A 25691-nucleotide genomic window follows, 5' to 3' on the forward strand; every position below is an offset into this window, starting at 1 on the left:
TGGAGAAACTAAGGAGATACTTTAGTATCTAAATTGGTAGAAACCTAGGAAGGCTTCACTTCAGATGGATCTTGAAAGATGAATAGAAATTCTCTATGTAAAGATATACGAGGATAATTATAGGACAAAAAGAGCATATGCCATATGCAAAGGTATGGAGATAAGGACTCAGAAGCAGACTTAAAAGAAAATGTCAAGTGGTGCTTATTTGAGTGAAAATAAATACTGGGAAAATTTGAAATGGATATTTTAATGATTAAAGGGGTATTATCATGCAATGCAAAACAATGGATATATAGTTGCAGTGATACTATTGTAAGAAATTAATTTGACCTAAAGATATTGCACAGCAAGTCACAGATTTAAGAGTTTAAAAAGACAATGAAAGAAATAGAAATAATGAGTTGAAGGAAGAAAACAAAATTGGACATTTTGAAGTGTGGGAAGAATGGAGGTGCTAACAAAGAATGGGATATAAAGATGCTATTTGAGCTCTTTCTTTTCTAGACCTTAATGAGTGCTTGGTGTTTGGCACATGTTCCCACCAATGCATTAATATGGAAGGATCATATAAGTGTGTGTGTGACCAGAATTTCCAAGAAAGAAATAGTACCTGCATAGCAAAAGGTAAGCTTTAACCATTTTTCTAATACTGTTATAGTTTTTATTTAAACTTATGGGAAAAGAAACGTTTTATATTGCATTTTAGCATAGCTTCATTCTGATAATATAAATCTGTTTAAAAACTGCTTAGTTTGGCCAGTTAGATTATCATTCTTAATTAATCTGAGATGGTTTATAGAAATTACTCTCACCCACATGCTTACTATTAAAATCAGTTTGTCTTTGAAACAATTTGTTAAAATGGGTGAAAGTTGAAAATATAGGGTGATAGTCAAAGTATAAAGTATATTTATTTAGAGTCTTCCCTCAGTGTATATATGGGAAACAATTTAGCTATTTAGATAAAAGTGAAATATACAATGTTAGCATTGTAATGAGAGTGAAATTTTGAATAAGGATTTTAAAGGTTTTGAAAGAAAGTCATGCTGATCATTTCTCTCTCTCTCTGTATGTATAAATGAGAGATAGGGGTTTTGTGCTTTATTTAGATATGTACTGTAACACTAGAGTGTTTTTACTAAAACAAACTTCTTGTTACCTATGGGGTATGATTGGATTTGTTAATCAGTGTTATTAGCATAGTGTAGTGTTTGGGTGTGTGTTATGGGTCAGATGTACTTGTACTTGAATCCCAGCATTGTAACTTCTGTGTGCCTTTGGGGGACTTACTAAATGTTATGAGCCTCTCTTTCTCATTTGTAAAATGGAGATATTAACATCACTTTCCATGTTGTTAAATGAAATGGAGATAAATTGTAAAAGGCTTAACACCGTGCTAGTAGATATTAGCTAAGTGAGAACTATTAAGACTAAAAAGTTGAAATATAACACAATTGTAATATATAATTTTTAAATTTGCAGATATTGAAGTAATAATTGAATCATTCCTTAAGAACTCCAAGTTTCTTTAATGCTTTCAGGATTCACTTTAGGGTTTTACTTGTCTCCATATGAAAATGGCATCAATACTGTACTGAAGTAATCAAAACTCTGTATAGAGAATTCCATTTAACCGGATTCTAGATAATATTGAGATTATGACACTGAATGTAATAAATCCTGATCACTTTGAATAATATGAATAAAACAGCATTTATACTACATAAATATGTAAAAAGAAGACTCAACATAACTTTTAATTTTCATCTTAGCCTATTGTAATGGTCACTCAGATGTATAAATTAGATTCTCAGAAACTTTTGGGACTCAGTGATTTCACAATATAGCACCTGGATTTTGAAAATCAGTGCATTAGAACATAGTGTATAACCACTTATCAAATAGTAAGGTCTCTCCATAAAAAATAGTATTTTATACAAATCCCTAATTTCTAAGCACTTTGCACTAGGAAGCCTACATCAGTGACTATTAGAAATGGTAGGTAAGTGGGAATTAGAAATCATAAGTCATGGAGACTAAAAAGATGATTGGTTTTTATTAAACAAGGTAGTGTGTAAGAATAAAAATTCAAAGTAATTTACAAGTGCAATGATTGCATATACTTTAGTTGAAATTTACTTTATTTTTGTATTTCATTGTAATAATCTCCAGGCTCTGAAGATCAAGTTCTCTACATTGCTAATGACACTGATATCCTGGGTTTTATATATCCATTCAACTACAGTGGCGATCATCAACAAATTTCTCATATTGAACATAATTCAAGGATAACAGGAATGGATGTATATTATCAAAGAGATATGATTATTTGGAGTACTCAGTTTAATCCAGGCGGAATTTTCTACAGAAGGATCCATGGCAGAGAAAAAAGGCAAGCAAACAGTGGCTTGATTGTAAGTAAATAAAAATTGAATATTTGAATGTCCACACCTTCTAACTCCCCTTGTTTAGTTTTTTGAAATCTTTCACAATATCTGACCATAGGAAGTAATGTATTCAATCATTTTTTTCCAAAATTGTCCTTATAGGGAAATAAACATTTCCCTACTCATTAATTCTCTATAATTGCTCATAATTTTTTTTTCAATTACATGATTTTGTTTTTGTTTGAATGCAGTTGCTTTAGTTGTATAAAATGTAATGAATGATGCCTAACATTCTTACAATATTTTATGTTTCGTAGTGCTTTCCCATATATTAATTATCAACATGGCTTTTTGTCATCCTGATTTGTGATTGGGAACCTTCATTTGTTTTTAGGAAGTTTAGAAAGTAAACTTTCAAAAATACACAAGGGATATTGTTTCAGAAATTTACTTCTCTTCTAGGGCAGAAACCAACTCAATAGTGTAACCATTTCTTCTAATCTGATAACTATATTTCAGGGAAGATCCACAAAAGAGAAATATTCTTTACTGGCATATGATTGACATCTTGATTACCATGGTTATTCCTTTTGAGAAAAATAAACTAGGACGTTTGTTTAGATTTGTCATTTTAGACTATCCCTTTTGTTTTAGGGCATGTCAGATTATTCCGTGTTATAGGTTTTGGAGTAACCTGGGAGAAAAGGCTAGATAGATACTAATTTTTATGCAACCTGGCCCATTCCCATATAACCAAAAAGTCAAGTGCTATCACAGCAGGTATAATTCAATATGTATTTAAAAAGAAAGTACTATGTTGAAGTCCTCAGTACTTTTTTTGCAGTGACATCTAATGTAAAGATTTGAATTACCTGAATACCACTTGATGCAAATCTGGAATATATTTTAATTTTATCAGAAGTTGATAAAAATAAGCTAGTCTTAAAAGAAGCAATGTTAGTTTTAAAATTCAGATTTAGATTGAATTAGCTATAAGTAAAGGTCCATATATGTCAGAATTGTTCAACTGCTCCTTCCCGAAATACCATATTACAAAATAGCTTTAGGGTTTTTCAAGAAGTTACAGGCCAAAGCAATGAAAATTAGCAAATCATTCTGTCTTCTTTTCCTCACATATAAACTCTCTCTTCTTTTTCAAACCAAAAGGTTGATTCATAGTCCTGGTTAGCTTTACCTTTCTCTTTCAAACAGAAGTCTTCTTTGCAAAAATATTGCTCCCATGATACCATTCCTTCCATTTTTAATGAAGTGATAAAGAATGTATTCTCTGGAATTAGACTGCCTGAGTTTGAATTTTGCCTCTGCCACCTATTAGTGTCTTAGCTTTCCTGTACTTCATTTTCCTCATCTTCAAAGATGCCGATATTAACAGTACTACTTTATGAGGGTTTGAAGATTAAATAGGCTAAAATGTTTAATAAGTGTTTAAAACAGTACTTGGCACATAGTAAATGCTATGTAGTTGCTTGCTATGAACGATATGATGATGATGATGGTTTATAAATATTATAAAAATATGTTAATATTATAAATATAATTAACAAGATGTTCTTTTTTCTGCATAAGATTCCATTAAAATTTATTTTCAACTTACCTTTGTCATGACAGATCTTTATATATATACTTTATATATATTCAATGTATATATAATATATATTGAATATAAAATTGTTCATATCTTTAATTAATGTGTAGATAATTTCTACTGGAAATTATTTCCTTTTATTCACTTTTGCCCTTGAATGTCTTGATAATATATAATCAGTTCTCCTTAATGAACAGACTGTAATGTAGGTCAAAGTAAAATTCCTTTAATATTTGATAACTAATTTATAATTCTGATATACATAAAATATATATAGATATAAATCTTATGTGTATATATGTTTATTTTCTGTGCACATATTTTTATATATTTTATCTTTAATTTTATTAATGTGCTATAGAATCTTTTTAAACCAATAACAAAGCTAGTGATTAGCCTTCTTCCAATAGATTAGGAAACGTCTTTTCTCATCTAAGGGTAATGATAACTAGTGTTCATCATCTAGACTTTCTGTTATGTTTTTTTTTTTTTTTTTTAATTTCCCCTCTTCTAACTCTTACCCATGGCTAATTACATTCACTAGGAAGAAAAATAGGTAGTAGTAGAAGTACATTTTCCACCAGAAGCTAACTAAATGACATGATTATAACTTTGGATCCTCTGAACCATGTGTTTTAGCACCATCCTCTAAATCATTAAGGATTCCATAGAAATTCTTGCCAATATGTAATGAAAAACACTTCAGTGCTACAATGGTGAAGGTAATGATTTTATAACCATCTTTGCTTCCTAAATCTTTTTTGTAATCCTGATATGTTAATATTATCAAGATAGAATAAATACATTCGTACCACCCTACTTTTATGAGAAATGTGAGTTCTAGGATGATTAAATGACTTTTCCATGGCCATTAATCTGTAATGTCTCAAAAACAGGTTTGAACTTGAGACATATCGCTTTTCTGAGTCTCAGTATATTTCTCTGAACGACTACACTATTGAACTAGATGATTTCTTAAGTCCTTTACAGAATAAAAAGTATGTATATGATATAAAAAAGATGCATGACATAGTAGTATATGTCTCTCCAGTTATTACATTGGCAATTTGCATTTGTTCCTCTTAAATCTATCTTGTGTCTAAAGGATTGTTTTTCTACTCTTATGAATCACTCTGCCATAGAAAGTATTAACAGTTACCAGCTAGTCATTCATTAATTTAATGGGCACACAACCTATTTTATTTTCTAAATTTTGTCACAAATATTAAATGATGCGACCTGAGACTTTCCCACTCCTTGGAAAATGAAACAAGATTTTTCCTAAGCTGACTGTGTCATGTTGATTTATATCTCTGAATCAATAGATGAAGGAAAGAAACACATATCAAATTATTAATACTTTTGTTACAACCTTATTATAAATAAACCAAATGGAAGAATTAGCTTTGTGATAGTAGGTATCTGAACAGTATATTCATGCATATTGAATATATTGAAATATTATCATCCCTGAAAAGGAAAGGAAACATATTGTATCAGAAATCAGAAGACAGCTATTACTCAGACAACTAAATGTTAACTGATGACCATTCCAAGGATGGTAATTTTCAATATGCAATTTTTTTGATAGTTATGAGGGAAATTCTCTTCTGTCATCTGTGTAAGATAGTTGGAATACTAATTATGATCGCAAATTTAAATTTCAAATGCAGACTAAGTTATTTATAATTAGAAAAGCTTATGACTTTCTAACCCCCCTGGGCTATAGAAAATGGATGGATTTTTTTCTTTAAGAAAATTAAATAATTTAAGACTTAAAAGCTTGATATGATTCAATCTATATGTAAAATATAATGAGATTTCTGCATTTGAATTTTAGTAGACAGAACAAAATATGATAAAATTATGCAACAATTGTACATACTTTCTTGCAATTTGTCATTTCTCATATGAAATGCTGCACAGCAAAGTACATGATGGCAAACACTATAAAGTAGGTCAATGCTTGGAAACATGCAAATGACTTTAAAAGTAGAGATTAGATTCTTACCATGAAAGAGCTAAATATTCTCAAGAAAAATAAGTGGTTCATCTGATCTATCTGATTTTGAGAAGTGAATATGAGATACCATTTTTTTACATTTCCCTATTATGCAAAAAATAATGTTCAAGATGGACTTGCTTATAATTTCATTCATTATAATCATATCTTTTCCTCAAACTGTTGATTAGGAAATTTTTTTTTTCTGAAAAGCTCTTAACAAACTATCTAACTAAGTTATCCTTAATAAATTTCCATTTTTAATTGAAGCCCTAGCTATAAACCTGGCACCCCAATGTGTCTATCTCTATTATACAATAGCATATACATTGGTGCATATGCACACACACATATGTATGTATGAATACATGCATACATTTTAGCAAACTTCAAATGTCTTGTTTTAGAGGACTTGGAGTTTTAGTAAAACTTGACTTTCTTTTTACTTACTTTAAAAAAATGTCTTTTCCTTATTATTACAAATTTATGGAAACTACCACAACTTTAAAGTGAACCTGTATTTGCTTAGCAAAAATACTTTTAAAGCCATCTGTGTTCATTAAAACAGTAAACAACTACTGTCATTTTTTAATTACTAATTTAGAAGAAATCTAAAATTATCAGGTCTTTATATTTCTGCCATTTGTGCCTTGGTTGTTGTTGTTGATTATGTAAGACAGGCAGTCAACAATACATATGTATAAGAATTAATTAAGTGGTTTTGAAACATGTGTGATGAATTTGACTAAACATAATATTATAAGAGTATTTGACAAATATGATTCTGTAATTAATGATTCTGAGGAAATTATTGATCAGGCTACATAGCATTTTAAGTGGAGCCAGGAAAGGTTTATGCATTCATACCAAAGCTTCATTTAAAGCCTTCTGTTTGTTAGATTTGGTGCTGGATTCTTGGGATAACACAAGTAGAGTTCTTGCCCTTATGAAATTTATATTCTGGGAATGAGAGACAAAGTCAAATAAGTTCATAAATAAATACAAAAATATCAAATTTTGAAAATGTGTTAAAGGAAATAATGGATTAAGATAAAAACTTAAGGGAAGCGGATTTGGCTCAACTGATAGAGCTTCTGCCTACCACATAGGAGATCCAGGGTTGACCCGTGTGGTGGGCTGACCCATGCACAGTGCTGATGCGTGCAAGGAGTGCCATGCCATGCAGGGGTGTCCCCCACATAGGGAAGCCCCGTGCACAAGGAGTGCACCCTACAAGGAGAGCCATCTCGCGTGAAAAAAGTGCAGCCTGCCCAGGAGTGGTTCCACACACATGGAGAGCTGATGCAGCAAGATGGCACAACAAAAGGAAACACAGATTCCTGGTGCCACTAACAAGAATGCAGGCAGACATGGAAGAACACACACCGAATGGACACAGAGAGCAGACAATGAGGGGGTGGAAGAGGAAGGGGTGAAAAATAAAAAATTAATCTTCAAAAATAAAAGATAAAAACTCAAATATGGTAAGTTTTTCTTTGGATAAAGTGATCAGTGATTAGTAAAGGACTGTTTCAAGAGGTGATTTTTGAGCTAAGACTTAAAGGATAAGAAGAAAGTAATGTTTTCTTATTTATATTTATATGTAAGACAATAACTATGTCTTATGTAGAAAATTGATTTTTTTAATAGATTGAATGTGGGAGATGAGGATAGGAAAGACTCAAGACTGGGATCTAGATTTCTGAATTTCAAACTTGATAGATACTGAGGATAGTAAACAATGGATTCTGTTTTAGCCATGTTTTCCTGAGATTGCTCTAAGAGAAGTAAAGATATAATGTAGTCAGTGGTATAATCAAGGCTGGATCTTAGATCGCTAGGCTAGATATACATTAAGGAATAGTTGCCTATAGGAGATACTTGAAATAATGATGCCCAACTTGATGACTAGAGAGAGTAGAGAGGAGGTGAAAAAGAGCTGGAACCATGCTCTGAATTCAAATACAAAGAAAGCATGGAGAAGCCAGTGCATTATGAAAAATCATGACTGTAGAGTCACAGAAACTGAGAGGAGTATTTTGAGAGAAAGTTTGGGGTCAGATTGTTGCATACTGCTTAAAGATCAAGTTGATGAAGACAAAGAAGTGTTCATCAAAGTTGGTGAAATGTTCATTAAGGAACTTGACAAAAGCTTTGGGTGCATGGAAAAAGCAAACATCACAGAGCATGTAGAAGTTCTACAGAAGTAAGTTTTCAAATGGGGAAGATACCTCTCCCCTAGCTCCAAGGGTGTGGAGAGAGTTGATCTATGATGCATCATGGGAACCCAGGCTCAGGCACAACAGAACTTTTCAGCACATGACCACTTTATTACTTACAAAGCACAAAGGATCCCAAAGAACAGGGGAAGAGATCCCATCATGGCTGGTCTCCCATGGAGGCCAACCACTCTGGTCAGTTTCAGTGGACGGTAGCTCCACACACCCCACTTCACATTGAAGAGGAGAAACAAGTCTGCAATTAGAGTGTTCAGTATTTATCCAACACAGAGGACGCTACTGAGAGCTCCTGTCCTGATAAGCACCTGGGGCTGCTTGTTCCCACTATCTAGGTTTAAGAATTAAACCTAGAAAGTAAGGGCCATTTCATCAGACCTGACCTCTGCCTCAGGCTGTGGAATGGAAATAGACTGAAACATAGGCTCATAATAGAAAAGAAGATGGGGAGTGGGAGCTAAGGTACAGGCGAGGCCTGAGATATGGCTCCTGAGTGTGTCTGTGACTTTCCCAGTACAGAGGACATTTGACATTTCTTATTTTCTCAAAGAGTATGGGGGGCGGGGGGCGGGGAGGCTACTGATGTCTAGTGGGTAGAAGCCAAGACCAGATGCTGCTAAACTTCCTGTGGTGCATGGGATAATGCCCCATAACAAAGAATTATCTCTTCCAAAGTGTCAGTAGTGCTGGGGTTGAGTAGCTTTGCTCAATAATGGTAATATCAGTCTAGACATTAAAGCTTTTAGTAGAACCATTTGTTTGTTACATCATTTTATGTAATAGTAACTCTGAAATGTAAAATGGTTCTAAGGTGAATCACCAGTGTACTTATTCTTTTATTGGTAATCAAAACACTCTCTCTCTCTCTCTCTCCTCACTTTCTCAGTGTCTTTTGCTAGATCCTTTTCTTTACTAAACATTTGAATGTCTCTGAATTAGACCTTGGTACTGTCCTTTCTATCCTTCCTCAATTTCTTGATGATGCTATATTGTTAATGGTTTAACATACATCTGCATGCTAAGAGTTACCTAATTGCTTTCAACCTCCATAAAACTGCTTACTTTGCATTGCTATTTGGTATCTAAACAATTCCCATAACATACACAAGAGAAAATGTCTCCTTCACCCAATTCATTTAATGGCGTTTTCATTTTCCAGGTGCTCAAAGTGAAATCCTGGAGTCTTTGTTGACTTCTCTCCTTCTCTCATAACCCTAATTCAGGCAATTCTGTTCAATCAACCTTCAAGATATATCTAGGAAGTAGCTTCCATTCATCACTTTTAGTGCTAGCCCCTAGATTAAATCACTGTCATCTTCCCAAGTAATAGCCTCCTGACTGATCTCCTTGCTTCCCTTCTTGCCCATCTAGAGTCTGTTCTTAACACAGCAGCCAGACTACTCCTTCTAAAACATAGCTCAGAGCACATCATACCCCTTGCTAAAAATATCCAATGGTAAGTATTGGAAAGACATTTCTCCAGGGAAAGTATACATATGACCAATAGGCACATGAAAAGATGCTCAACATCATTAGTCATTAGGGAAATGCAAACCAAACCAACATGAGATATTGTTTCACACTAAGATAGCTAGAATCAAGAGTCAAGTAACTATAAGAGTTGGTCAGGTTGTGGAGAAATCAGAACCCTCATACCCTATGAGTGGGAATGTAAAATGATAGAGCCCTTTGGAAAACAGTCTATCAGTTCCCCTAATGATTAAATATAGAGTTATTGTAAGACCTATCAAGTCCACTCCTAGGTATATAGCCAAGAGCAATGAAAATATATGTCCACACGCAAAATACTTGTACCGCAGTATTTATGGGAACAATATTCATAATACCAAAAGTTGGAAACAACCCAAATACCCATCAATGAACAAATACAAACAAAAAGTGGTATATCAGTCAATGGAGTATTATTCAGACATAAAGAGGAATGAAATACTGATAAATGCTGCTGTATAGGTCAGTCGTTGTTAATTTTCTTTGTTCCACAGATTCCTTTACCAGTCAGGTGAAAACCATGGACCCCTTACTAAGTCCACACAATACAGCATATTATTTAATAAATATATCACACCAACACCAACATATCCCCACAAGAATAATGATTTTTAAAATTTCAATTCAGGCTCACAGATACCTTGTTAAGAACTCCTGATATAGAGGAACCTTGAAAACATGTGAAGTGAAAGAAGCCAGTCACAAAACATAATGTAATATATGACTCCATTCATATATAAGTCCAGTAAAAAGAGAAATCTGTAAGGACAGAAAATATATCAGTGGTTGCTTAGGGTTGGGGGAAGGATAGGGGAATAAGGGGATAATAGGTAAAGTTTACAGGGTTTCTTGTTTTTTAATTAACCTTTTTATTTTGAGATCATTGTAGATTCAGTAAATAACAATGAGATTTTAGATGTACACTTTGTACAATTTCCTTCAATGTTAATATTTTTAAAAATCATACTACAATATTACATAGAATATGGACACATAGATGCAATACAGGTTGCCCAAGTTTCACTTGTATTCATTTGTTTGTACATGTATGTGTATGTTTGTTTTTAGTTCCAATAAATTTAATTATAAACATAGCTTCATTTATTCATAACCAGAGTTAATGTACAGAACAGTTGCATTACTATCACAGGGTTTCTTTTTGAAGTGATAAACATGTTCTAAAATTGACTGTGATGATGATTTTACACTTATCTCTGAATTTACTAAAACATTGAATTGTACACTTAAATGGTGAATTGTGTGGTGCAAATCAAATCACAATAAGTTAAAATAAATATATCCAGTGGTTCCCCACTTCAAAAGACAAAGTACTCACAATGTGCCACAAGGTCTTGCAAATTCTGGTTTTCTTTTATTTCTCTGATTTCATCTACCACTATTTTTTTCCTTTACTCACTCTTCTCCAGGGATGCTGTGCTGTTTCTAAAATGTACCAGGTACCTACCAATATGGAGCCTTACCTGAATGTTCACTTAACCTGATTCTTTCAGATATCCTACATGGCTCATTCCCCAGCTCTTCAAGTATGCTCAATTATTACCTTATAAGTAAGCAACTTAATATAATAGCAATCTATTACCCCACTCCCACTCTATCATATTCAATGCCTGCTCTTTACTTTTTCCGTAGTACTTACCACTATCAAATCGCTTATTATTTACTCATCTATTATGTTTATTATGAATTGCCTATTTCTCCCTGCTATAAATATAATATCAAAAAAGGCAGTTATTTTTGCTGTTTTGATATTATCCTATAAATTTACATACTGGTATATCTAGCATTTTTTTTTAACAGCTTGATTAAGATATAATTGACCTACAACAAACTGCATATTAAAAATACATAAGATATATTTTGAAATGTTTCAATCACGACTACAATCAAAATAATGAACACATCTAAAATGCTCAGATGTTTCCTTGTGGTAGTCCTTGGTAATCCCTATCTGCCACCCCTGTCCATCATCCTACTATTGCCAGGCAAACACTGATCTCCTTCTGTCATAGATTAGTTTGAATTTTTGAGAAATTTATATATATATAATAAGTACCTTTTTTCTGATCTGTTTCACTCAGCATGATGATTTTGAGATTCATCCATGTTGCTGAGTGCATCAATAAGCTATTCCTTTTTGTTTGATTAGCATACTGTTGTATGACTATACCGTGATCTGCTTATCCACTTACCTGCTCATATATTCATACTTGCACATTGCTAAGTGTTTTTTACACATAAATAGAATAATATCATAAAATATATGCTGCAGCTTGTTTTATTCACTTAACAAGTTTGATATTCTTACCATGTCAGCTCGTTTATCTATGTCATTCTTTAAATGATTGTATTCACAGTGTGGGATGTTCATTTAAATATTTTTATTTTGACAAACCTAACTCTGTTTTCCTCATGCAAATAACACTTTAATGAACATCTTTGAGCACAAGCATAACAAAGCCTTTATTAAGTGGAAATATGAGATTAAATTGTATTGAAAATTAATTTTGAATAGATATTTCGAGATCATCTTCAAAAACATAATAACATTTTATGTCATTGGCAACATATGAACCTGAACTTTTCCTAACACCATTGCCACCTAAACAATAATCTTTTAAATTTTTGTCAATTTCATGTATAAAGAATAATAACTTTTTGTTTGTTATGCAGTTTCCTTACTACTCATAAGGTTTGAATATGTTTTTGTATGTTTTATTGACCATTCAAATTTATATTTCTCACAATGGTCCATTTATAGCCTATGTTCATTTATTCCTAAAGTGTTTTACTTTTTGTAAGGTAGTTTTATGCACTATTTATATATTGTAAGTTCTGAGCTTATGTAAGACAGACATGCACACGCATATATATTTACTTGAAAGGTATTTCCTTTGTTTTTGATGGTTTTTGTAATATAAAAGATTTCAAATTTTATGCAGTCTAATCTAAATGTATTTTCCTTCAAAGCTTCTATACTTCATATCTTTTTTAGGAAAATCTTTTAATCAAGCAAATTACAGAAATATTTTCTATTGTTTCTTTTAGTACTTTCATATTTTTTATTTTTGTTTTTTACATTAAATTTTTATCTATATGGAATTTACATATGTATATGGTTTGATGTAGAAATTTAACTTCCACCCTCAATATTGACTAGTCTATAATTTCTCCTTTGATGGAAAAGGCATTCCTCTTGTGTTCTATAATAAGAAAGTCTCAAAAATATGTGGTGTTTATGGAGTCTCCATTCTATCTTTTGATATTTATGTCAATATGTGCACCCATTGCGTACTTTTAAATTTTATTTTATCTTTATAATATATGTTTATATGTCACAAGGCAAACTACATATCATATTTCCCATATTCTTGCATATTTGCCATTCTAAGAATTTTTTATAATATGCTTAGAAGAATAAAAATATGCAGTGGAATTGGGTCAGAATTGTATTGCATTTCAAATTAATTTGTGAGAAGGATGTTATTGTAGTGAATTGCTAAACTAGATTTCCTAATAATGAGCAATTCATGTGTTCCTGGGATTAAAGTATGTCATACATTATTAGCCTTATCTAAATACAGAATATTTTATGTCTATAATAAGAAATATATGGCTTTACGTGAAAGTTTCTTTTTCAGAGATAAACTTTTCTTTTTCCTAGAGAAGATAGCCACACTGCAGGTATATATATTTCTCAGAGTCTTAAAAAGTGGAATCATCATATGTACTATAGGAGTTGAATGGGAAATATGAAATTTATGTGGGATAATGAATTTTCACATAACTATTTATATAACATTTACATAAATATTCTTGAACTAAGTTATGTTCAGCTGCCCCAGTACTATTATAATAATTTCTTCCTTCACATTGTCCAGTAATTAGTATGCTGGAAAATTTTCCTGTTTCTATTAGAAACTTCTTTTATAATTGAGATGTATGAAAGTGTCTCTTAACATAAAGTCATAACATATTGGGAAAAGTGAAATATCAGTGACTGGGCTTAAAATTCAAAGAATGGTGATAGAAGGGAAGATGATTCTTTTGGCCTTAAAACCATTTTGTTTCCCCAGTAGACTTTCAATTTCTGTAAACCAGTTTAAACATAATGTGGGTCAGGTAAATAAATACAAGTAAAATCATCAACAGTTATATTAATAAAATTTATATTTAATATATAAACATGTCATCTTCAGAAGTATGTAATTGTAAAATAAAATATTCAGACTTAACAAGGCATTCAAATAGTACAAAAGTGTACCTAGTGAAAAACAGTTGTCTCTACCATCCCCGTAATCTCACTATCCCAGTGTCTAAATCTGCTTCTTAATGATAATCTCAGTTCTAGTTTTCTTGTGTACCTTTCTGAAAGGATTTTCACTTTAGTACAACTATTACCCATACATTTTATGTAATTTTTCACTTTCTGTTGATTTCATTATGCCATTTCAGTTTAATGAAGGCTCAGACACTGAAAACTGTCCATAAGGTAAACGAAAGCAAAGCACTTATATCCACTTACATCAATTTTCAGTGAAAATCTGATTAACAGTATAAGGTGGAAAGGCCTGTCAGGGAAAATTTGGTAAGATATCATAAATTAGAGAAGGTATTTATCTTACTGGGTCTATTAGGTAATTTCATGTTTTCTGCAGAAGATATGGTAGTGAATAATTACTTAAGACCAGAGGAAAGTCTTCTATTTGGAAGATAAGAATTATGACTGGGAGCCTTCCCTTTGATGGGACTGAACCTTCCATTATGGGGAAAAGTTTGATAAAGTATTTCATGATGTGACTCTTCCAGCTCCACTTAATTCCAAAGATCACACTCGTTGCTCTAGTGTAGTATAGAAATGGACTTAGTTTGAGTATGATAGTTTCTTTTTTTCTGAGATCCTGCCTTTTATACTGCTCTCTCAGACAGGTCCTGCTTTTTAGTATGTTCTGTCATATTGGTCTCTCATACTAAAGGATATCATGCTTATAAAGCACTTAACACAGTGTCACATGTACAATAAGTGCTCAGCATTTGAAGTTGTTGCTGTTAATAGTATTTTCTTTATCTCAGTGGATGTCCCAAATATCTATCATATTGAGCAAGCCGTATTTTGAGAGTTTTCCTTTACAACTTACTTTTCTCATTCTCAATATTCACTTTATCACAAGTTCAAATGCTTTGTTTTTGTTTTTATCTACAAACAGATCCCATTTTTTGCCTACTTTTGTCACACAACAACCTGGATTTAACTTCCTTATTCTTCCCCATGTAGTCCATTAAGAAAACCACCTCTGAGTTTCCTGAATCCACTTTTTGTCCCTAGCCCAAAGCCATTCTCCATACCACTGTCAAAATGATCTTAGCACAAGGGTTCTTAACCTTTTTTGTTCCACAGACCCCTTCACCAGTCAGGTGAAAACCATGGACCCTTCCTAAGTCCACACTATATACTGTGTATTATTTAATACACCAACACATCCCCACAAGAATGATGGTTTTTGGATTTCAGTTCAAAGTCATGAAGCCCTTGTTAAGAACCCCTTTTTTAGCACATCAATCTGATCATCATATTCAAATCCTAAGTCCACAAACCTGTCATGATATTGAACCTCCTCTCCCTCTACACTCCTTCTGCCTTGTAATATACCTACAAGCATACACTTATATGTCTACAAACACCAATTTTGTTTCAGTCATACATAGGACCTATTTCCATTCATAGAATGTAACCTCTTTTTTCTACTTCAGAACCCTCAGACATGCTACTCCCTCTATCTCCCTTACTTATTTTGATGAGCCAAATCGCCTTTCTTAAGAAATCATCACTGCCATTAATATTAATGTGTTTGAGTTTGGTCTTACAAAGGCATCAGAGATATCAGCCTACATAATATTTTTCAGTTCTTCCTAAGGGCCTAACTGAACTTTTGCTATTTGATGTGACAGGGCCACAGAGATTGACTGTTATCTGAAGAAATTCAGGAAGTACCCCACAAAGTAGACACTTAATTAGGTCAAGTTCAGTAAATTTGTCTATTTAGACTTGTCAATTTCATTGCTAGTTATTGTAGGGATCATAAGACAATGGAAGGTGAATTCATTTTAATGAAAATGAAAATTTTAATGAAAATGAAAAATTCACAATCTGAATTAATTTGGTAGATGAGAGAAATTGGGCTATAGGAGACCATACATGTTTGTGTACATGTACATATACATACAAATAATTGGTACACATACATCTGCTAAATAGTCTTCCAAATTGTAGAAGGTAGAATCTACTTAATTTTATTTTTAGTTTTAACTTAATCTCGGTCTACTGTTTTCAATCTCTGCTTTCTGGCGATTTAGCATACTTCTTATGATAAGTATTTTGCTTAAGTTGAAATTCTCAAAGAATGAGAATGCTTTGCTAACTTACATCCAGGTCATTCACCTAAGAGGATAATTTCAAAATTGTCCCTGTAAGCTATAACAAATTCTTCACTTGCTGACTAATGTCTGAAAATTCACAATGGTACTATATATATACTTAAGGCTATAAAAAATATAAACTAACCTAGAATGGATAATATTTTCAACTGTTAGCTCAGTAGTTATTAATTAATATTATATCAAAGATCATATAATCAAAATTGTTATTTTATAGGCATTATAATTCATAGAGGATCAAGAGGGTTAGGTCTTTTTTTTAAAGATTTATTTTTTATATATTTCTCTCCCCTTCCCCTCCCTCCCCCCACCACCATTGTCTGCTCTCTGTGTCCATTCACTCTGTGTTCTTCTGCATCTGCTTGCATTCTTGTCAGCGGCACCAGGAATCTGTGTCTCTTTTTGTTGCGTCATCTTGCTGCATCAGCTCTGTGTGTATGTGGCACCAATCCTAGCAGGCTGCACTTTTTTCATAGAGGGTGGCTCTCCTTGCAGGGTGCATTCCTTGCACGTGGGGCTCCCCTACACAGGGGACACCCTTGTGTGGCACTCCTTGTGCGCATCAGCACTGTGCGTGGGCCAGCTCACCACATGGGTCAGGAGGCCTGGGTTTGAACCCTGAACCTCCCACATGGTAGGCGGACACTCTATCAGTTTAGCCATATCCGCTTTTCAAGAGGGTTAGGTCTTAAACCAAGTTCTTCTGATTCCAAATTTAGTGTGCTTCCTAGTCCACATGATATTTGTGTTAGTCAGCCAAAGGGGTGCTGATGCAAAATACCAGAAATTGGCGGGGTTTTAAAAAGGGTATTTATTTGGGGTCAGAGCTTACAGATATCAGTCCATAAAGTTTAGGTTACTTCCCTCACCGAAGTCTATTTCCACATGTTGGAGTAAAATGGCTGCTGATGCCTGCCAGGGTTCAGATTTCCTGGGTTCCTTTCTCTCTTCCCAGGGCTTGTTTCATTCTGGGCTCAGGGTTCCTCTCTTTCCGGGGCTTGCTTCTCTTTACTTTGTGTGCTTTCTTCCCGGGATCCAGGTAAGACTTCAGCATCAAACTCCAACATCAAAAACACCCTCCAAGTCTGTACTTTGCCATGCCTTTTATTTGAGAGTCCCCACCCACCACCTACTGACATGGTCCAATCAAAGCTCCAATCATAAATTAATCATACAGGTACAGACCAGTTTATAAACATAATCCAGTATCTATTTTTGGAATTCATAACTATATCAAACTGCTACACTCCAAACCTCTGAATTCCAAAAAGACATTACAATATTCAAGAAAACCTTAAATCAGTAACAATGCAAGTACTAAATCATATCACAATCAATTTAAAATAAAAATACACTTTGTCTTGGGGTAAAGCCCTGTCTGTTACAGACCTCCGAAACTTATAAAACAATTTATCTGCTTCCAATACAGAAATGGACAGACAAAGGATAAGCTCTTTTATTACAATAAAGAGAAACTGGGAGGTGATAGCCACACGTTACCCAATTTTTGGTTTAGACTCTTAACCTGCCTAGTACATTGATGTGAAGACAACATTCCCCCTAACCTTTGGCATACAGACTCAACCCTCTTAGAGCAACGAGTTGACGACCTGGCCTTCCCTAACCTTTGGCATACAGGCTCAGCCCTCTCAGAGTAACGAGTTGACCACCTGGCCTTCCTTAATCCATGGGGGACAGGTCCATCCCTCTCAGACCATAATCCTAGAGGAATGTGCTCCACCCTCTCTGTACCCTGGGCAGAACTCTCCTAGAACATTGGTTAATATCCACCCTCTTTAACTGCTTGGGCAAACTTACCCTCTCTGTACACATGGGTGGGGTTCCTCTCTTGGCCCAAGGTGATGTCTTAGTTCCAGATCTCAGCTTCCGTGGTTTTCCTTTTGAAGTCATTTCCACTTCAATCTCTCCTTTCCATGTCCCTTTTATTCCAAGCTGACAGAGGTTTTGTTCACATAGCTCTCAAAAAGTCTGTTGGTTTAGCATGCAGGAAGCAGGGGTCCAAGTCATCAGACAGTAAGACTTTCCACAAGTCATTCTGACATAATTGCATCTTTAATCGTAATTTATAATTTCCAAGTTTATTTAAGTCCTCCAGTGTGGCACTTTCATCTGGGACCTTGATTTCCGGAGGCTTGGAATTTCCTGAATCATTTTCTGTTTTCTTTGTGCCTGGTAGTTCAGTCCTCATCATATCTCTCTTGTCTAGCATTTTGCTATAAGCTGTAAGGAGAAGCCAAGCTGCATTCTCTGGGTTTACTTTGGAAATTTCTTCAGCTAAATGCCCAGACTCATCATTTTCAAATTCTGCCTTCCATAAAACACTAGGAGCTAATCTTGCTAAGTTCTCTGCAACTTTAAAACATGGATTTCCTTTCCTCCAGTTTCCAATAATAGTTTCATCATTTACTTCCAAGGCATCATAAAAAGTCTCTTTAGCATCCATTTTGCTCTCAACAGTCTCTTCAAAGCACTGTAGGTCTTTTCTTTCAAGCATCTCACAATTCTTCCAAAAAATAACCCTTACCCATTTATAAAACCAATCCAGCATTTTGGTAATTGTAAAAGCACCTCCCCCCTCCTCAGTACCAAGTTCTGCATTAGTCAGCTAAAGGGGTGATGATGCAAAATACCAGAAATTGGTTGGTTTTTACAAAGGGTATGTATTTGGGTTAGGAGGTTACAGATACCAGGCCATAAAGTGTAGGTTACTTCCTTCACCAAAGTCTATTTCCACGTGTTGGAGCAGGATGGCTGTCGTCTGCCAGGATTCAGGCTTCCTGTGTTCCTCTCTTCCCAGGGCTTGCTTCTCTTTCCTCTGTGTGCTTACTTCCCAGAGCTCCAGCTTTAGACTTCAGCATCAAACTCCAACTTCAAAAAACCCTCCAACTCTGTCTTTTGCCATGCCTTTTATCTGTGAGTCCCCACCCATCAAGGGATGGGGACTCAACACCCTACTGACATGGTCCAATCAAAGCCCTAATCATAATTTAGTCATGCCCAGGTACAGACCAGTTGACAAACATAATCCAATATATGTTTTGGAATTCATAACTATATCAAATTGCTACAATATCATTTGTTGATATGAAAATGTGAATAAAAGCTTTGAGTCATTTTTGTTTTATTTGGGCTAATGAGGCCGATAAGAAGAAATAAGTTTTATGGAAGAATGAGCATGCTAAAACAAATAAATTGAGGGACAAGTTTACTTTCAATATTGAATCTGTAATCAAAAGACAAATTTTATCTTTTTCAGAAATTGTTTGAGATTTACATATTTTTATTTGTTTATTTCCCTTAACAGGGAGTTTGTGCCAGATTGACATGGTCCTTAAATAAATCACTATAGTCTTAATATTATTCGGATTGAAATTGTCTATTCTCCAGAATAATTTGTAAATAGAGCCAGGGCTCATATCACTGAAGTAGTTTTGAATTCTTACATGTTTTAACTATAAATATAACTTTTTCTTGGTTATTTTTGCATTGTACCATTGCTTCCTTGATTGAAATAATAAATAGTTAGCTATCTGATAACATTAATATCCACACAGTTTCGTAATTGAAATATTAAATATCTCGATATTTTTTTTCTGCCAGAGAGTCAAAAGAACTTAGTAATATTGAATTTTTGTAGTTAGTATTTTTCTTCCACTTTCTGGTTTATGGGAATAAAGCTGATTCATTTATATTTCCCCAGTCCTCCCCCCCACCCCAATAGCTCCCTCTTCTGTCCTCTTGTTGTCTGCTCATCATCTTTACAAGGCACTGGAATCCAAAACCGGGACCTCCCATGTGAGAGATGGGTGCCCAATTGCTTGAGCCACATTCACTCCCCTCATATTATATTTTGTGGGTCAGAAAAAATATAAATATCCCTTTCATTTAGTCTAAGTTGCCCAAACACACATACAATTTCTTGAGAGTGGCTTTACATGTTTGTTTTAATTACATGCCTTAAAAAAGAATTAACTTTGATAAAATGAATGGAATGTTCCATTCTCAGATGGCATACAAAGATGATAAAAATCACAAGCAAATAAAAATATATGCCATCATCTCGAGCTCTTCTTGCGTTAACTATATTTTCTTAAACTATATTGCTAATTATAGGAATATTAATAATGGACAACATTTCCATAATTCAAATGCTTGAACTTCTCCTTCACTCTCCTTTCCTCTTTCCTTGATTCAAAACAAGTCTCCAGCTACATATCTTTAGTTTACTAAAGCTGTAATTAGGACAGATATCTTACAATCCACAGCTGTAAAAGATTAATAATTTACAGTAGTAATCTCTAATTCTGTTACAATCAAGCTGTGAATTTTTCTGAAGGATTTAAGCATTTGATTCATTTGGCTACTATGTTGCTACAGAGAAGATTGCCTCAGGCCCCAAAAGTTTGGCTTATATTTTGAGAGCTTATTAAGAAAAAAAATCATCTGCCTGGAGAAATCAGTCAAAATGTGTCTTCTACTTTGTGTGACAATATGAGCAATGCCTTTTGCTGTCACTGTGACCTCATGCTTATGCAGTCTCTTAAACATGACAGTTCATTAGTGCCTCCAGTTCATCAGCCTGTCTAGTGAACTAGACAACTATAAGTTTTATATTTTCCTCTTCTTTCCAATCTGGTGTGTTTATTTTATTTAGTTTTTTATTTTTTATTTTTTATTTTATGCTTTCAGCCTCTTTGGAGGCAAGGGGCTTAGCTGTCCTGTTTCTGTTTTCCTATATTAGACTCTATAACCACTCCCAAAACTTCGGTTTACATTTTCTTTTTTCCCACATTTTGTATTTACCTGATTAATTTTGATTCTTTTCCATCAATTCTCTGTTCACAATATCAAAATCCATCAGGAATTTCTGCTTTTCACCCTCCAGCCAAAATCCATTCTATATGAGTTTGTTTTATATGGTCCATACTTTTCACCATTCTGGTTATTCTGTAAAAAATAAAGAAGGATTTTTGCTGTTGTTGCTATGGAAGTCACTACAGAGCATGATTTTCTGATTTGGAAAAGATTCCTTGAGAGGAGGACTATCTGTTGCTTTTCCCTGAGTTCTGATATGCTGTACAGTGTCAAGGATTAATGAGCATTCAGTGCGTTGTGAGTTATTGCAGATGAACACCTATTCCTCACTTGGCTGCCCTTGGCTCTAAGAGCCATCTTGTCACAAATGTCATCATGATTTCAATTCCAATTAATTGGTGGTTACTATCCATTACCCACATTCTAAGTATTTCAGTTGTTATTAGAATCTACTAGGGATTCCTTGATCCAGGAACTAGAGAGTAAACGTATGGGCTTAAAGAACTCTACAACTTAGTTTTGCCTGTGTGGAGCATGAAAAGCAAAGTTTATCCCTTTCCATAATCCATATTCCTTGTCTTAGAGATGTGACCTAAATTTGATTTATCCTTCTAGAATTCATCATTTATAGAATCTCCACCAGTTTGCTTACCAGAAAAAGCAACACTAAATCAAATTTCTGAATTCTCTATGAACATTAGGATTTAGGCTTATTAACAGACAGCAGGCCAGGTGTCGAGCCTGTTTAGAGCAGGTTTAGAAGGATAATCACCTTTTGGTTTTCCTAAAAGACATGAATTGAAAGTTCTAAGATCAAGAATTGTAATTCTGCATGAAATATATCATATTTTGTCAGACATACCATTAGAATATAAAATCACATGTATATATTTACATCTGATAAAGAAAAATTAGATAAATTTCTATGCTCATGCTAGATGACTGCCATCATATTCATAGAATGCTAAAGAAAATGATAAATACGCTCAACAGGCTCTAAACAGCTTTTAATGGTAATTTTGCCTTTGTCTTTCATATTTATAAATTTATGACTCACACTGACATGCACATACCCTTTGGTTATATATATATACTTTTAAATGTTCTATAAGTGCTGACAAACTGTAACAAAGCAAAACAAAACAAATCCAGTCAATTCAAATGATTTAGGGTATTTGCAAATGATTTTTTAGTTTGGCTAGGACAAATTCTTATATTCTTCTCATCTATGAATTTTAAATATGGCATTTCTAGAGAACGCTGTATTGCAAAGCGCTTCACGGTTAGCTTCAATTAACCCTGAGATATTGCTGGGTAGATGGATAGTATTCATTGTTATATTTGAGGAAATAGCTTACTATAAAACTTCACAATTTCTGCTTTGAAGCTGATAGGTGAAACTACCCATGATAAAGTTTATTAGAAAATTTTCTTGGGTTGAGTGTTTAGTTCAAGACATATTTTCCTTCTTTGAGATCCCAGTGATCACACAGCAGAGAACGACTTTAAATTCCTGTTACTTGGCATCCAACATTATCTTACAGATACACACTGTGTTCCCTTTTAATCCAAACCCACTGCTTAAGAAAATTTGCTGATTTCTAAATAACAAAAGAAGCTGTCATGTATTAAAAACCTAAACATTGACTACATGTCTAGCTGTAATCTCCTTCAAATAATTGTTTATATTTTTTGTATGATACTTGTGGGAATCCCTTCTCACTTTTTGGTTATGCGCAATAAACCTGACCATGTTAAATTAATTACTACTATTAGTTCCTGCTCAGAGTGATCAAGTTAACCAAGGGTGCAGGGTACGTGTTCTTTTCCTTGTGGTCTATTCCCAAGGAACTCTCTTACCCTCATCTCACAATAATTCAGTAAGTCTGAATATGAAACAGAAAATTCAAGCTAGCAGTAATATAAATGATAGACTTTATAACTTTCCTCAAAAGATGTTTAAATACAGTGTCTTTCTATATATTTTTATCTGTACCAATAACTTTCCAATTTTTAAGTAAAATTATATATTATGTGGATGCATAGCAACTGGGACTTCTTCGCATTGCTAATAAAAATATATATTGCTACAAACTGAAAAAAAATCTGGTAGAAGCTAAGTATACGTGTATTTTAAGACCTAATTCTTCCATTCCTGGGTAAATATTCAAGCAAATCAAGTGCTTGTGTCTACCAAGAGACAAGTCCAAGCATCTACACAGGTATCATGACCAAAATCTATAAACAAGCCAAATGGGTATAGATTAGCAGACTGGTAAATCACTAGAATGGTACACATATTATATTCATGCAATGAAATATAATCCATCAATAAAAAGTGTTAATAACTGACACATAAAAAACTTTGGCAAATGTCACAGACATAATATTGAGTGAATGTCATAAAATAGTATGATTTCCCTTTATATGGATTAAAGTAACCAAGGTGTTAGAAGTCATAATTATGGTTATGCTCAGTGGAATACTGACTGGGAGAGGTCACAGGAAAGTCTTCTGAGATGCTGGAAATATTCTTGCATGGTGGTGTTTATACAGTGGTAGCATTCTCCAGTGTGCTATACTTTTAGTATTTGTGCAATTATACAACTATAAAAAATATGAATAAAATAAAGTGCATGTGGTTTTTATTCTATGTAAGTTAATATCTGACGATGCTGATGCAGTGTTTTTTTCCCAGAATCTCAGCATATAGATAAATAAAACACCACTAATTTGTTTTTCAAAGTACTATTTTATTGTTTTGTTTTAGTGTCCTGAATTTAAAAGGCCCAGGGACATTGCAGTTGACTGGGTTGCTGGAAATATTTATTGGACTGATCATTCTAGAATGCACTGGTTCAGTTACTACACTACTCACTGGACCAGTCTGAGGTATTCTATCAACGTAGGGCAGCTGAATGGCCCCAACTGCACCAGACTCTTGACAAATACGGCTGGAGAACCCTATGCTATTGCTGTACATCCTAGAAGAGGGTACGTTATTAGCTTGGTGTTTATATTTTTTGATATGAGCAACTGATTTTTGAGGTTGTCCCATCTGTTCTGTAGTTTTATTTCTTCAATGAGTACTTGATACATAATAGATAAAGAAAACTTCTGAAAATTCCTATACCTTCCCTTCTGTACAACAGCAAGTCTTTTCATGCAAAATAGTGGTTCAATTTTTTTTCTTGAAAGCTTGCTACAAATATACAATCACTAGGTGTGTGTATGTCTGTCTACTTGTGTATTTATATACATGTTTTGCAGAATAATGAAACTGATAAACATAACAACTATTGTTAATATGAAATTGAATTTTTGAGATATCAAACATAATATTAAACATTAAAAATGGGAAGTATTGATATTTTTGGTTAATTGTGATAGGAAAAGATGGAGGCATATATATATATAATTTACGTATATATATATATACACAATTTAAAATATTGAATGTAAATATTTCCTTTCTTTTGCCTGATGAGGTAAACCTATAAAGTAACGACCAAAATGAAAATAGGAAAATGTGAAACAACACTCCTAATCATCCATAAAGTGGGTCATTGGATCCTGAGTAAAGAGAGGCAACCATTATTGGCTAATTATATTTATGCAGGATTGTGTCTTCTAAATGAGGAGATTGCTTTTTGTTTGAGAAAATAATTCTCTATTTTAAAAAGCATATTGATCATACATCAATAATAGAATGAATGTTTTATCACAACAAGGATATTTTCAAGTAGGGGATATATTTTTCTTCTGAGATTTTGATGGAATTTTCAAAATCAAACTTTGGACATCGAATAATGAGCTATGGTTTATTCTATTAAGCAATAGTTCTCAAAATTTAGTTTGCATCAGTAAGACTGTTGAAAATGTGAATTCCTGGAACTCTTTTTTGGAAGTTTGCATTCTGTAGGTTAGAGTTGGGCCCAAGAATCTGCTTTTTAAGGGGCTCTGGGGTCATTCTAATGCTCGTAATCTGGAGAGAGACCATCACCAGACTAATCTCCTTCACCTACTCTCTTCAGGATGATGTACTGGACTGTCATTGGGGACCACTCCCACATAGAAGAAGCAGCCATGGATGGTACTCTGAGAAGGATTTTAGTACAGAAGAATTTACAGAGACCCACAGGTATGATGTGATTCTGTTCCACTCTCAAACGGAAAGTGGCATGTTACTCATATTAAAGTTAACAATTCTTAAGAGTTTCATTAGCAATAGGATCATTTTTTACAAATGAATAATTTCTAATATGACTTTATGAAATTCATTAATATTTCATGTTGCATTTTTTTCACCTTAAAAGTCAGATCCGAGTATGGGCCATGATGTGGACCATTGACCATGAGGTGCAGAGGTGCCCAAAGATGTACTTACCAAATGCAATGGATGTGTCATGATGATGGGAACGAGTGTTGCTGGGGGGGGGGGGGGGGGGGGGAGAGGTGGGGTGGGGATTGGGGTTGAATGGGACCTCGTATATATATTTTTAATGTAATATTATTACAAAGTCAATTTAAAAAAAAGTCAGATCCTTATTATTCCACCAGTTATATTTTGGGAATGTTATCTAAAATTTACCTGATTTGTAAGACCATAGGATTTCATGAGTAAGAAGTTTTGGTAGTTTGTGGCAATATATTAGCCT

General features: G+C 33.8%; 1 protein-coding gene across 1 annotated transcript in view; it reads left to right on the plus strand.

Annotated features, from left to right (window-relative positions):
• The window catches only part of LRP1B (LDL receptor related protein 1B), a 2023931-nt gene that overhangs the window by 1891350 nt on the left and 106890 nt on the right, over positions 1-25691 (plus strand). Inside the window, exons 76-79 of the mRNA XM_058301027.2 lie at positions 508-627; positions 2176-2417; positions 23804-24027; positions 25068-25174. Of these exons, the coding sequence (XP_058157010.1) occupies positions 508-627; positions 2176-2417; positions 23804-24027; positions 25068-25174 (693 nt within the window). The remainder of the gene's footprint in view (positions 1-507; positions 628-2175; positions 2418-23803; positions 24028-25067; positions 25175-25691) is intronic.

Source organism: Dasypus novemcinctus, chromosome 7 (assembly GCF_030445035.2).
Source record: "Dasypus novemcinctus isolate mDasNov1 chromosome 7, mDasNov1.1.hap2, whole genome shotgun sequence".
NCBI lineage: Eukaryota > Metazoa > Chordata > Mammalia > Cingulata > Dasypodidae > Dasypus > Dasypus novemcinctus.